The 13,613-nt window shown below is 28.2% G+C and overlaps 5 protein-coding genes across 10 annotated transcripts; 2 read left to right on the forward strand and 3 right to left on the reverse strand.

The window, feature by feature from the left end:
• Positions 1-948: 948 nt before the first annotated feature.
• Positions 949-2,860, forward strand: LOC105423699 (glycolipid transfer protein). The gene is made up of 5 exons (XM_011633556.3): positions 949-1,215; positions 1,418-1,473; positions 1,552-1,673; positions 2,148-2,298; positions 2,379-2,860. The coding sequence occupies exons 1-5, from the start codon at positions 1,110-1,112 to the stop codon at positions 2,559-2,561; spliced, it is 618 nt and encodes a 205-aa protein (XP_011631858.2). The 5' UTR covers positions 949-1,109; the 3' UTR covers positions 2,562-2,860.
• LOC105423701 (transmembrane protein 17) lies at positions 2,680-4,158 on the reverse strand. Its single transcript, XM_011633557.3, has 4 exons — positions 3,872-4,158; positions 3,401-3,504; positions 3,192-3,305; positions 2,680-3,109 (listed from the first exon to the last, which is right to left on the reverse strand). The coding sequence occupies exons 1-4, from the start codon at positions 3,957-3,959 to the stop codon at positions 2,867-2,869; spliced, it is 549 nt and encodes a 182-aa protein (XP_011631859.2). The 5' UTR covers positions 3,960-4,158; the 3' UTR covers positions 2,680-2,866.
• A 1,122-nt stretch (positions 4,159-5,280) lies between these two features.
• LOC105423698 (translation machinery-associated protein 7 homolog) lies at positions 5,281-6,407 on the reverse strand. Of its 2 annotated transcripts, none has more exons than XM_089082520.1 (2): positions 6,298-6,407; positions 5,281-5,832 (listed from the first exon to the last, which is right to left on the reverse strand). In XM_089082520.1, the coding sequence occupies exon 2, from the start codon at positions 5,829-5,831 to the stop codon at positions 5,637-5,639; it is 195 nt and encodes a 64-aa protein (XP_088938646.1). In that variant the 5' UTR covers position 5,832; positions 6,298-6,407; the 3' UTR covers positions 5,281-5,636. The 2 variants fall into 2 exon arrangements, with proteins under 2 accessions (XP_088938646.1, XP_011631857.1); XM_011633555.2 differs by having other exon boundaries at positions 6,203-6,371.
• A 2,595-nt stretch (positions 6,408-9,002) lies between these two features.
• Dhfr (dihydrofolate reductase) lies at positions 9,003-12,043 on the forward strand. 5 transcript variants are annotated; one of them, XM_089082315.1, is made up of 6 exons: positions 9,003-9,199; positions 10,742-10,867; positions 10,940-11,095; positions 11,166-11,283; positions 11,551-11,660; positions 11,739-12,043. In XM_089082315.1, exons 1-6 carry the CDS (start codon positions 9,177-9,179, stop codon positions 11,812-11,814), a joined length of 609 nt encoding a protein of 202 aa, XP_088938441.1. In that variant the 5' UTR covers positions 9,003-9,176; the 3' UTR covers positions 11,815-12,043. The 5 variants fall into 5 exon arrangements, with proteins under 5 accessions (XP_088938441.1, XP_088938445.1, XP_088938443.1 ...); XM_089082319.1 differs by having other exon boundaries at positions 9,005-9,278; XM_089082317.1 differs by having other exon boundaries at positions 9,013-9,199; positions 10,729-10,867.
• On the reverse strand, positions 11,969-13,513 carry HINT1 (histidine triad nucleotide binding protein 1). The gene is made up of 2 exons (XM_011648816.3): positions 13,182-13,513; positions 11,969-12,349 (listed from the first exon to the last, which is right to left on the reverse strand). The coding sequence occupies exons 1-2, from the start codon at positions 13,422-13,424 to the stop codon at positions 12,080-12,082; spliced, it is 513 nt and encodes a 170-aa protein (XP_011647118.2). The 5' UTR covers positions 13,425-13,513; the 3' UTR covers positions 11,969-12,079.
• Between the last annotated feature and the right edge of the window lie 100 nt (positions 13,514-13,613).

Raw genomic sequence — 13,613 nt, forward strand, 5'->3', positions numbered from 1 at the left:
ACTTATTTATTGTGTACTACATTATATTTGAAAATAACATAATTTGAGAAATAATTGTTTTTCAAAGATTCTGTATCGAAAAATAATAATTTTGGGTCGTAATAATAGTTGTATCTGGCATTGAGATGAATAAAACAAGTTTTTTTATAACTTTTTAATTGAATAATTTTCCTAATTAAATAAGACCTTAAAGTCATTAATACGTACATATCAGAAATACGAATGTGTGCATTATAGGCCGCCATTATTCAGAACGCGCTTATAAATATGTTAGCGCGTATTTTTGTCAGTCTATCTTTTTCGTCTAATGACTGATAAAGATAGAATGATAAAAATCAGTTAAACCAAGATTAAGTTAATTTATTTTGATAGAAATATTAAAATCAAATTTTTTAAGTAATGATCTACAGACTTCTTGATTGCCAAAAATAACGCAATAGTTGCTTAGCTAGTGGTAATTTAGGAGTATCATCATTTTCCAATAATGCTAATTCAAAAGTTGTATCAATTGTTCAAAAGTATTTCATTGAATACGAAAATGTAATTTAAAATAATATTCTACAATAATAAAATAATATTATAATTATTTATCTTATATTTATTTATAATAATCAAAATATTATTATAAATAAATATAAGATAATATAAAAATATAATAAAATATAATAAAAGTTATAATAATGCATACAGTTTTATTATTACCTGTTAAAGAATAAAAAAGAACATCTTCAGAGAAATTATTGATTTTTAGATGTTGTTCTCTATGGCGTGCTATTTCCTCCAGTCATACTCATTATTAATCTCTTCGTTTTCAAAAAAAATATTCCATACTAATAACATATCCATTTATTATATTCTGCAAAGGTATACATAAAAAAGAAATAGATAAACAAAAGTATTATTGAAATGTATGCGTGGAGTCAGTATGTCCGCCCCTCCGTAGGGGGGCTCCACTATCGAAAGGAATAACCTAACCCAATCCTTATCACAGTGATAAATGGCAGTAGTTAAGACACTGGCGATAATTACCATTTCAATGCCAAGCATATATACATATATTTGAGATAAACATGTAATCCTTCAATTCAACCGTTTAGAATAACGTTTGTATGGCAACAAGATCTGACAATAAAATGCAATTCCCCGAACTAGTCGACAACAAGATAAATACCGAGAAGTTTTTGCAAGCCGCTCACGATGTTGTGCAAACAGTTGGTACATATTCATTCTCGAGTTTAATCTCAAACTATCCGAAATAATGCTATATAATCACAGAATAGCAAAAACAATACTCACTCTATTTATTTAGAGTATACTCTAAAAAAATGAACTGAAATCAAACTGCTCACGAACTTCTCACAAAACTTGCTCTAAATATAATCTGATCAAGCATGACATAAACAAATCTGTATTTCAGATAAATTTGGCAAATTGTTTGCACCTGTACGATATGACATGCAAGGCAATATCGATGTAAATAAACAGCAATTTTGATAGAGATAGTATCAGCAATTCCTATAAATCTTAAATTTATATATTTTTTAATTATAGAAGCTTACTACCAGATACTCTATGGACAAAATTGCCAACTCGACTCTACAAGACATGATCTTACTTGAAAAATCAACGGAAAAAGATCTTGTTGCGGTTGATGCTTTAATGTGGTTACGAAGGTATTTTGAATATTCCGGACACAAAGTTTAAAATCAGGACATAAGACATTTCTTAGATATCTTTCACAAAGATATTTTTAAGATCTCTTATATCCTGATTTTGAATATCATGCTACTTGGAATATATCTGCAAGAATTAGGCAAAGTCTTATATCTGGTGATAATTTTTTACTGAATTTTATTTTTTGCATTAACTTTGGTATAGATTTAAAGTGTTTATTAATATCAATAATATTAAATTTTGCATTAATTTACTAATATAAGATTTCTAATTTTAATAAATTATATTTTACAATTGAATGATAATTGAACATGTGGTTTATAAAATTTACAAAACTTATTATTATAGATATAAAATTTTCTGACCAAAATATTAATTTTCATTCATTTTGCATATTATAAATCAATTGCTATTTATTTTTGGATACATGAGTGCATGGAAGATATTTATTCAGTGATTGTTACATATTTTAGAGCCTTACACATGATTTTATTACTCTTTGAAAAAATCGTAGAGACTCATAAAACTGGAGAAGCAACAGAAGATTTAATTATATTCTTAAGAAAAGCATACAAAGAAACTTTAGAACCATATCATGGTTGGATGACGCAGCAATTATTTAATGTAATTATATATTTTTATAAATGTACACATTAGTAACTTGTGAAAAATTATAATATGTTTAAATATCAATTTTGTTGCAGCTCTTGTCACGTATGATGCCAACTCGATCGCAACTCTTACTAGCATTAGCAAATGGAGAAGCGGGAAAAGATGAAATTATTTTAAGGAACATGGAGCTATCTCTAGTGAATCTAAGGAAAAATGTAATAGCTTTGAGAACCTTTTATAATGATCATGATTTAGAAGTGACTACAGTAGTATAATATAAAATATATTAGAGTTTACATAATATCTTATAGAAAAGAATACTGCCTATAAAAATATATAAACAGGTTATATGTAGGACAATATATGATAAAGATAAAGGAAATTATATACATGTTTATTTTATATAAAATTATATATTCCTATATATTACTTACATATGTAGTTTAACAAAGTACAAAAGTTATTAATATGTAACATATCATCTGTTTTGTGTTTTGTTAAGTCTTACGACGTATTAATAATAATATTGTCAAATGTTGAAAGCAATAAAATAAATATTAATATATGAAATAAATATTAATCAATGTGCACTATTTTCAATTTCATATAACTGCACGATATAAAACCTTTTAGCATGATGATCTGCCGATTTTTTTAAAGCTACAGTAGCTGTTATAATTTCTATAACGAGCAAAAATGCCATAATACTATTAGTAATTGTTTCGCTAAGATGAGATTTGGTTTTGCTATCAAAAAGAAGAAACATTTCTAAAGGAAAATGTATGAGCGTAGATATTAGCCAAAAACTGGCCAGTTCTGGAATCTATATAAAGATGCAGATAGAATATCAATTCTAATATTCATTTGATTCAATTATTTATATTACTAAGATGTTAAAAAATTACCTTCTCTGCTAAGTTTCCAAGATATCCCAAATATAATCTTATACCTTCCAATATTGATATAACAATAAATACTGCTATAGTTATAAACTTATAAACATCTGTCAAATAATAATACTGTAAAAGAAATAATATTTTTTTCATTTTCCATTTTAGGTTTAAAAAATAGTTTTCTATATATTTTTTATAGATACGATAGATTAGATATTTACTTTTGCATCTAAGTTAAAAAGTATTATAAAGAACCACAAAGGATATACCCATACATTAAAATACAATGCCATTTGAAGCGGCAAATTGGATTGTATTTGATTTCCTGTGAAAAACAAATGTTGATTCATAAAAATATATATAAAAGTATATAAAAAATATGAATATGCAAAATTAAATATACTATATTATAAAGATAAAAATTTTATTAAATTTTATATATGTAATAGTCAGTATTGGTCTTGTAATAAAAAAAAATTTATTGATTAGCTTTAATATTATTGCTACTTTAAATTTTATAAATAATTATATAAATTGTCGAGATATTTTATACATTGACACATTAAAGATATTATCAATCAATTTATAGTATTAAAATAAACAATGGTAGTAATAAATTAGATATTTGTCAATACTGTTTCTCATAGCAACAGTTGCTACCAATAACAGAGAATCACAGTATGAATATTTACCTATATCATAAAATTCTTTTTTCCGATCATGATATACCAAACCAGGAAATATACGATCTGACGCAGTAACAACTGATGTTCTCCACATTCTGATTTTCTCGTTCAGAAAAACGACAAACTTTAAATACTTATTTATAGTTACAAATTCAAATTCTGATTTTTTTACACACCACTCGTGTGATTAGGGATCACCTCAATCTCACCAGTGTATTAAACAAGGTTTTAATGCGCATGCGCACTAAAAATCCAATGTATATAGAGAAAGTTACTTAACTATAGTTTGATGGGTTCCCGTAACAAGTAAGTTAAAACATCTAAAATAACGAAGTAAAGTAAGTTATTATAATTTATAATTGTGTAAGTGTCGGTCCACAATAAGTATTTAATCTTTAAGTTGTAAGAAATTGACCAATCATAGTCGATTATTCTTTTCATATTCGATTATAATTGGTCAATTTCTTACTTCTTAAAGCTTAAATCACCTATTGTGGACCGACACTAATGCTTTTTAATCTTTATTAAGGCTTGGCTCTCTCGCTGCAGCCATATTGAATTATGACGTCGAGGCGAGAAATGACATGTAAAAAGTTTCTTGCGTCGTATAGCTTTATTTTGTGCTCTCTCCTTAAAAACATGATATTTTCATATTCTTAAAACTTGTAAAAAATATCAGAAAGTAAGATATCTGTCTAATAAATTACATAAAAGGGTAAAATAATTCTTGAAATAATGATCACTGCTTAGCTATCATAAAGAACTAGATTTAGTGATCTGGTGATTGCTGATAGCTAAACAGTGTACCATTATTTCAAGAATTATTTTACACTTTTACGTGATTTATTGGACAGATATTTTATTTTTTGATATTTTTTATAAGTTTTAAGAATATAAAAATATCATGTTTTTAAAGGAAAAGTACAAAATAAAGCTATACGACGCAAGAAATTTTTTACGTCATTTCTCGCTTCTGACGTCACACAATCCATGTCACGAGAGAACCGAGCCTTAGATCCGGTTGCACCAATATTATTTGGGCTTTAAGCGAGACTTAATACATAATATATGTGACACATATTATATGGGTCGAATTAATCGTCGGTTATCTTAACCGAAGATTGGTGAGGCCTTAATTTTCTAAAAAAAAAAAATTTGATGAACAACAAAGATAAAATAATTGCAAACATTAAATGGAACGCAATCTATAGTGCTCACTGAGATCAGTGTTGCTAAAATTGTATCTTCATAATATATCTTTATAATCTTATGATATTTTATAATAAATATAATACTTTTTCATGTAATAAATACAATAAAATAATAACCATAAATCATCAACAAAATTTTAGATTTTAATTATTTAAAAGTAATCATCGAAAATCAAATAGTTTAATAATATATAATCATAAGTATACATTTTCATTAATAGTTTATTGATTATAAAAGCAGTTAATAATAGTAACAATAGTCACAATAGTGTATCAGATAATCTGTAGTTTTTTTTTCTTTTGCAAAATCAACATAGCACGAAACATATGAAATGTGCCGATAAAACCAATACAAAGGTTTGACGTTCACATATATTAATTCTATAAAAATTTAATAAACAACATATACATATAATATTATATTTACAGATTTAAAGTATCTCACGAGATAAAGGATCATAAAAAAGAAATTGCAGTATAACAAATTGAGTTCAAAATCATTGTTATAATGTGAACATTTATGGACACAGTAAATCATATGATTTCATTTGCTATTACGATCATTTCTTCCCAGACTTCTTTATACCACCAGTAACTAAAGGACCTTTTTGACTGGCTTTCTTTGCTGCTTCAGCCAATGCTTTCTGTTGTTCCTTTTGCTTTTGCTTAAATGCTCTATCATCCTCATCTAAAACCTTAGATTCTTTCTTTGGTGCCTTCAAGGGCTTCTTCTTGCCTCCTTCTCGGCCAGACATTCTAAAGTACATAAAAATTAATTGCATTGTGTTGTCAAATTATATTTAAAAATGGTACACAACTTAAAAACAAATATAGAACATAACATAGAAACAAACATATTAAATCAATGTAACCTCTACTGAAATATAAGATAACCAGAATGTCATTACAAATGAGTTTAAATAAGAATCATTTTTTATCGTGATGAGCGATAACTTGATCACGTATCAGGTATCAGCTATCGTATTATTCATACTGATATGTAATTAACAATTTACAAGTCATCTAAATTTATTTCAATATCACAAATATCTCATTCACTTGTATATACTATGTGACTATCATTCCTATGACGACAGTTTTGTCAATATTCGAATCTTTGACTTACTTGCGAATATATTAAATTTCCGGACGAGATCGCGTGGTTTAAGCGAGAGAAAATAAATTTTGTTCCGGGTGAGGATTAATGTTTATGCGATATACCTAATTTTTTTTCTCGTGTCGTTAGAGCCTTTCACCCGGATTGTGTTGCCACAAGCTATGAGTATCGAAAGTCAGGCTAGTCAAACTTACGCGCATCTGGCCCTATTGAAATATCGTACGAAAATTCTAAATATCGTATGAAAATTCTATAATAACATATACGTGATCTTTACTATAGGATTTTCATGTGCGATACATTTATATATTTTAAGAATAGAGTTTCTGAAAATCTATCATGAAACTGTTTTAAATGAATTTCTTTAGGAATTGTTTAGTTATTTCCTAAATTGCTATTCGAGTGATGTTTGATTGCTCACGTGATTGGTGGATTAAATATTAGATCTTACATAAATGGATACATTCTTTTATTCAATCATTGTGGCAGTGTCGTTCATTTAGGACTATAGCACACAAAAAACTTAAGCAATAAGGGTTTTATAGCACATAAAAAAAACTTAAGGGTTGGTGCACACACTTTTGCATAAGGGTGTTGTCACATGCGGCGTAACTTGCGTAAGCGTAACTTGCGTCGACCAATCACAGCGTTTCATTTGAACATCAGATTCCACCTAGTTACTTTATGCTATTCGTTATTATTGTTACGCTGAATCTAATTTTTTTGCGGAAGAAACACACACAGTTAATTAATTAATATAATGATTAATTAAATCATCATATCAAATTAATTAATAATAAATATATATGTATTAATATATATATATATATATTATATATATATATATATATATATATTAATTAATTTATGTTTTTCAATACGTGGCCCAACAATATCTAACAACTGATATATTAATATATATATATATATATATATAATTAATTAATTTGATATGATGATTTAATTAATCATTATATTAATTAATTAACTTATCCTGATTTGATCTTTATTCATTTTGCCGAAAAGCTCTGATTATTCACTCTGTGTATGTTTCTTCCACAAAAAAATTAGATTCAGCGTAACAATAATAGCGTAAACAGCATAAAGTAACTAGGCAGAATCTAATGTTCAAGTGAAACGATGTGATTGATCGGCGCAAGTTACGCCGCATGTGACGGCACCCTAACGCATAATGCATTACATATAAGAAAATGAATCAATCTTTTATTACTATTGTGGGGATAGAAATGGATTATGATTGGTTCATTTTCTTATGCGTTATGCAGAAATGTGTGCTGGTTACTCACAGGACGCGACAAAGCGGCAATGCGGTAGCCAATTACCATCTTGTTTTCTGATATGTAATGAAGTTATATATCAAAGATCTTCTAACACTTCTTAATATTTCATATTTGTATCAGATATTCTTAACATTTTATATTTGTGTTTTTTCACATTTGATGATAATTATATTACTAACAATAGTATTAATTTCTTACCTAATCTATTTATTGTTATAGATTTTGTTTTTTCTTATTTACTTTCTTATTTACTTAATAGAATCTGAAAGATTGTAAAAATCAATTTTTGATAGAGATTAGAAGATATAAAGATACAAAATCTTCCGCCATGTTTGCAGATATCAAATTTCAAATCGAACTTGTGATCTGACCCGACTTGACTCGATGTTGGATCGAATCAGCAAATCGAAAACACTATTACAATTGCGCCTTACAGCCTTGTATCCTTATGTTATGGCTATTGTCTAGGCATTACTTTTAAGTATTACGTTTAAGTTTTTTTTTTATGTGCTAGGGCCCTAACATCAGCGTGTCCTAGCCAGAAAACAGCCAAAGTCACAAAGTGACTTTCCATTTTCATGATGTCTCAATAGGGTCAGATGCACATGAGTTTAACAAGTGACATTCGATATTCATAGCTTGTGGCAACACAATCTGAACAGCTCTAAACGACATGAGAAAAAAATTTAGTATATCGCATAAACATTAATCCTCCTTCGGAACAAAATTCTGAATCTATTTTCTTGTTAGTAAATTATTCTAGTGAATTTTCGTCGAAAATATCGAAATCTTTTGATTATTTTTAGATTCCACAAGTCCCTTTAATGGTTACGAGATTTACCCAGGGTTGACGATTTTTAATAATATTTCGTTGATATTATAAATAATCAAACATGTTAACTATAAAAATGCATTTTAAGTGTCTCAAGTTATGCACGCGCGTGTATGCCAAGAGACATCAGATTAATAGATATAATAAATCATAAAATTAATTATATTATGATCTAATTGTGTAAATTTAATAGTCACGTTAACTTCTATAAGATTATTGGTCTTTGTATTGATATCTTAAATAGTACCTTTATTAATGCCTACATGATTATTTTGTACTTATGTTCTTAAGAATTTTCAAATGTGATTAACCAATTCGCTTATTGCTCACATTTCTCATGTACTACAGCCTTAAATCCCCTATCATAAAAGTTTTATTTCTTTATCAGATTTTGCATTACGAAAAATCTCTCTTTTGTTAGTTTTTTCAATAAGTACAAAAAAACGTAGCCATAAAAGAAAGAGATTTAAATAGCATGCTTCTTTACAGAATCTTTCTTCATTTTTTTAGAGAATTATAAAACAAAATGGTGGGAGTAAAATGTGTAGCGGTCCCGCGCTCACACAACTAATATCTAGCAAAACATCCACGAAAAGAACCATGGCCCGCATGGCGTTGTGATAGCGCGCCAAGTCTCAAAATTCATCATATCGTGGACAACGCTCTTTCTCACTAATCGCTCACACAACTAATACCTAGCAAAACATCTACGAAAAGAACCATGGCCCGCATAGCGCGCCAAGTCTCATACACCTGAGGACCTAGGTTCGAATTCCACCGCGGCCATCTTTTTTCCGTCATCAAAAATTCATCATATCGTGGACAACGCTCCTTTCACTAACCGCTACAAATGTTCGAACGAATGACTCGACCGTTAGTATTCGCTAGTTAGATTACTTCACGATAAGTAAACGGTGATAAAACAGATTGAGTGAATACATTTCTTAATAAGGTATGTCGAAAGATTTGTGCTAGGGTCATATGCAAGTACAATGGCAATATCAAATAATTTAAACTTTCGCGTGATTAACATATCTATCATTTCGCTTAATAAACTTGTATTAATAAGTTATGAAATCCTTAAATTAAAATTAAAATTTGATATCAGAGCATAATAATTATGTAAGCATTATGTAATATTATGTAAAGCATTATGTATTTTTTGTAAAATCCAATTAAATTTTTAATACAATTATTTAAAACTATAAATATAACTATAACTATAAATATAAAAAAATCAAAGATTAAAAATAAAAATATTAATTTTTTTTAAATAAAACATTTTCTTAAAATATATACTCGTTGTAAATACAATTTACAGATTTTTTTTTTATATAATTAGACAAATAAGCTTATATCTTAAGGTAAATTTTTCAGATATTTTTCGAATTACAGTTTTATTAATTGGCATTGACATTGAAAGAAATTATATTTCTTAGAACACTTAATACAAAAAAATAAGGAATACTGAGTGTGAAAATCGTGTGTGTATGTGTGTGTGTGTGTGTGTGTGTGTGTGTGTGTGTGTGTGTGTGTGTGTGTGTGTGTGTGGGGGGGGGGGGTATGATATCGTATCGTTTAATAATGTGTTGTTCTAAACTCGTTATTGCGATATAAATATTACCACATGCCTCAATAGCCAGAAAGAAGAGATACTTGCTCGATAAGCAAGGATTCAATTCTTGGCTGATATTTTTCACGAAATAATAAGAATTTTCACGACTAATTCGAGACCAGGTTCCCACCGTGACGCACACCTCCTTTCTTACTTTGAGATTATATTTCTTAACACTTAGGCTCGATTGCACCAATATTATTTTGAATTTTAAGTGGTATTTAATATATAATATGTCATGTATATTATGTATTAAGTCTCGCCTAAAGCTCAAATAATATTGGTGCACTGGGTCTTAACCCTTAGTGACTTATGTGAAAAATGTCACACGTGGCCCTACATAAGTCTTTTGAATCCGGCCTTTTTTTCATATCTTTAAAGTGGTTCGAAAAAGCTAAAAATTCACAGATATACTTCAAGAACTTTCTACTTTCAAAAACAAATACCTATACTTCATTGTGCAAAAAACGAAAATGTAGTATAAATTTGAGAGCCTTCTACGTGCTGAGAAATTTCTATGAATAGAAACCATTCGGATTCAAAATACTCATGTAGAGTTAATACAAAAAAATAAGAGTAGTCGTATTATAATTTATAATCGCTGATATGTCTACGTAATTATCGTTACTTACTTTTTAAAATAGTAGTTATTTTAGGAGTTAATTTTGGAGGAGTTAATTTTAATATTTTTTGCGGCCAAATAAAATATTTTCTTCAATGGCGCAAAATAAAACTCCAAAGTTTCTTAACTATATAAAAATATGTTAAATAACCAAAAATTTAACAGTGCCACTATATAGTCCAGGACTGCTGCACCAGATTTATTCAAGAGGATATGTTAGCATGTCACATAAATTGGAGCTGATTGCCGCAGCATGCGAAAATATGGGTATTGGAATAAATGGCGATTTGCCTTGGTGTTTGAAGTAAGATTTTTAATAAATTGCTTATGTGATCGAATTCGAAAGAATGAACATTTGTAAGTGATTTATATATAGGACGGAAATGGCATTCTTCACGCGCATGACAACTGAAACAAATCATACAAATAAAAAGAATGTCGTACTTATGGGCCGACGCACGTGGGAATGCATCCCCGACAAATATCGACCTTTGAAAGACCGTATAAATATGGTGCTAACTTCGAAATCATTGTAATTATAGAAATAAAAGAAATTTAAAGTTTAATTCTTCAGAAAACAATATATTAAATATAAATTTTAGGGATTATGGAAATGAGGCAATAACATGCAAAAGTATATCACATGCTCTTGATATAATCACACAAATGCAGAATCAAATAGAAAGGGTATGGGTAATAGGAGGAAGTAGCGTGTACAAGGTATTTTGTATAAATTAACATAATGTACATATTTTAAAAAAGAATACATTTTTTAGTTACATAATAAATTTTTTTATATTTGATATGAAACAATTATTCGTGACCCAAGGATAGAAAAAAATTTTTTAAAGAAATATAGAAAGTGCAATTAAAAACCATTTAAGTGTAATTAGAAACTATTTAATCTGTATAATTCTATACAATGCGTATAAATATTGGTAATATTTATATGTAAATTAGATAACAATTATGTAAATTTTACACTAGAGCGCCATGGAATCTCCATATTTTGGACGTTTGTATCTAACGCGTATAAAGAAAAAATTTGAATGTGATACTTTCTTTCCTCCAATTCCAAACGACTTTGTGTTAATTGAGTAAGTATTAATATTTCTCTATATTAAAATTGATATTTAATATTTACAGTATTGTTTTTTAATATCTAATAATCCTAGGGATCCAACAATACCACAAGGCATACAAAAAGAAAATGGAATTGAATTTGTATACGAAGTATATGAAAGAAGATAAATAGCAGAATTACTTCTTCCAATCATATTCATATTATAGAAAAACCTATTTTTTTTTATAAAATATATTTTTCACTTTAATAATTAAAAATGACTGCAAAACTTATTATGGATGTGATCAGTTATAATTCTAATACATAATATATAATTGATAATTATTTTTATACAATATTTTCAACACTTTATTGATAGCAGATAAGGATGTTATAAAATAAATCATGTTTATCATATTACGTTTAACGTACATATTTAAATGCATAAACATATTAGCCAGGTGGCCACTGCAATTGCCTACCACCAAGAATATGCAGATGCAGATGATATACAGACTGTGCGCCGTGTTTTCCATCGTTGATAACTAAGCGAAATCCATTTGTCAAACCTTTTTGCTTTGCAACTTTATGAGCAACATTCATCAAGTGACCAAGTAAAGGTTCATCTTCGTCTTGAGCTTTGGAAAGTTGTGAAATTGGTTTTCGTGGAACCACCAAAAAGTGCACAGGTGCTTGAGGACTTACATCATCAAATGCAACGCACTGTAAGATATAAAATATATATAAAATGAATATTTTTTTCTTTTTCTCCATGTTTCATAATAAAAATATATTTAATATATTTAATCAAAATTTATTTCTACGATTGATTTCCTCTTGTCCGATCTCACTTTAATCGTTTTTTTTTTAACCAACAATATTCTTGTTAAAATTTTTTAACAAATCTGGCAATAGGAAATTATTTCATATACATTTACAATACTATTGTAACTTTTCTTGCTTGAATAAAATTTTTAGCTATCTATATTATAGTTTTTTTATGTAAATAAACATTTATATCTTTTTATTTATTATCTTATAAATGGGATATTTTACATGTTTTCGGATTAACTTGTCACTCATTTATTTATTAAGTCATTCGCTGGGTTCGATTATAACAGGAAATCAACTGTATTATTTAATCTTTAATCTAAAAATAAATGTAGTTATTGTATATCAAGTTATTATTATGGATTTTTAAACATTTGCATTGATGTTAGTAATTTTTCAAACATAGTGAGTCAACATATCTGTTGTACAATTCAGCAAACTCGAAGGAGTTATATAATAAGTAGATAATATAACTAGATAAATCAATAATAATTTAGAAAATATTTAAATTGATTTTTAATACTCAAAAATGTATTTATGTCATTTACTTTATCCGAACTTTTTGTATTATGACATAATACTATACACAAGATAACGTTTAATACTTTGTAACTTTTTTCATCGGTAGGTGAAAAAAACATTCGACAAGTAGATGTCGGCGAATCGAACTTATCATGTAATTCAATGAAAATACACAATATCTGAATGTCACGTCGTAATTTACCTGGCTGTCCTCATAAATAAAATTACATGGAATTTCTTTGCGTATTATCTTCCCAAATATCGTATCACCTTTTGGCGCAGCGGACTGTGCCTTCTCCACTTCGGTCGCCATTTTCCTCCAATTGACTGAGCAGATCGGTAAGTTGCCACCTATTGCCAAATGTCTATACGCATTTATGGCGATATTCGACAATCTCATTTCGAAACTGATGATAATGATCGCAATTATGATAATTATTATCATGAGTGTCGTTAGTTTCACATCACATGCGCATTTATCCGCTTTGTCGCATTCTTATTTCTAAATTTTATTTTATCATAGTCTAAAGGTCGATGTCGCGTCAGTCACGATTGAGATCTCAAGACGCGCGAATTTCAAATCGCGCCTCAAAGAGATTGCTGGCACTGATGAGATACTATTAAAGATCTCTTA

Source organism: Pogonomyrmex barbatus, unplaced genomic scaffold (assembly GCF_055798465.1).
Source record: "Pogonomyrmex barbatus isolate J1 unplaced genomic scaffold, ASM5579846v1 scaffold6, whole genome shotgun sequence".
Classification (NCBI taxonomy): Eukaryota; Metazoa; Arthropoda; class Insecta; order Hymenoptera; family Formicidae; genus Pogonomyrmex; species Pogonomyrmex barbatus.

What these genes read in the sequence shown, in the direction of transcription:
- LOC105423699 (XM_011633556.3), top strand. Translation starts at nt 1,110, where the DNA reads ATGGCAACAAGATCTGACAATAAAATGCAATTCCCCGAACTAGTCGAC. An exon ending in CGATGTTGTGCAAACAGTTG is followed by an intron (nt 1,216 to 1,417) that starts GTACATATTCAT and finishes TCTGTATTTCAG; the next exon opens with ATAAATTTGGCAAATTGTTT. An exon ending in ACATGCAAGGCAATATCGAT is followed by an intron (nt 1,474 to 1,551) that starts GTAAATAAACAG and finishes TTTTAATTATAG; the next exon opens with AAGCTTACTACCAGATACTC.
- LOC105423701 (XM_011633557.3), bottom strand. Translation starts at nt 3,959, where the DNA reads ATGTGGAGAACATCAGTTGTTACTGCGTCAGATCGTATATTTCCTGGT. An exon ending in AAAAGAATTTTATGATATAG is followed by an intron (nt 3,505 to 3,871) that starts GTAAATATTCAT and finishes TGTTTTTCACAG; the next exon opens with GAAATCAAATACAATCCAAT. An exon ending in TTGGAAACTTAGCAGAGAAG is followed by an intron (nt 3,110 to 3,191) that starts GTAATTTTTTAA and finishes ATCTTTATATAG; the next exon opens with ATTCCAGAACTGGCCAGTTT.
- LOC105423698 (XM_089082520.1), bottom strand. Translation starts at nt 5,831, where the DNA reads ATGTCTGGCCGAGAAGGAGGCAAGAAGAAGCCCTTGAAGGCACCAAAG.
- Dhfr (XM_089082315.1), top strand. Translation starts at nt 9,177, where the DNA reads ATGTTCGAACGAATGACTCGACC. An exon ending in TTCGAACGAATGACTCGACC is followed by an intron (nt 9,200 to 10,741) that starts GTTAGTATTCGC and finishes GCCACTATATAG; the next exon opens with TCCAGGACTGCTGCACCAGA. An exon ending in GAGGAAGTAGCGTGTACAAG is followed by an intron (nt 11,284 to 11,550) that starts GTATTTTGTATA and finishes ATTTTACACTAG; the next exon opens with AGCGCCATGGAATCTCCATA.
- HINT1 (XM_011648816.3), bottom strand. Translation starts at nt 13,424, where the DNA reads ATGATAATAATTATCATAATTGCGATCATTATCATCAGTTTCGAAATG. An exon ending in TTATTTATGAGGACAGCCAG is followed by an intron (nt 12,350 to 13,181) that starts GTAAATTACGAC and finishes TATATCTTACAG; the next exon opens with TGCGTTGCATTTGATGATGT.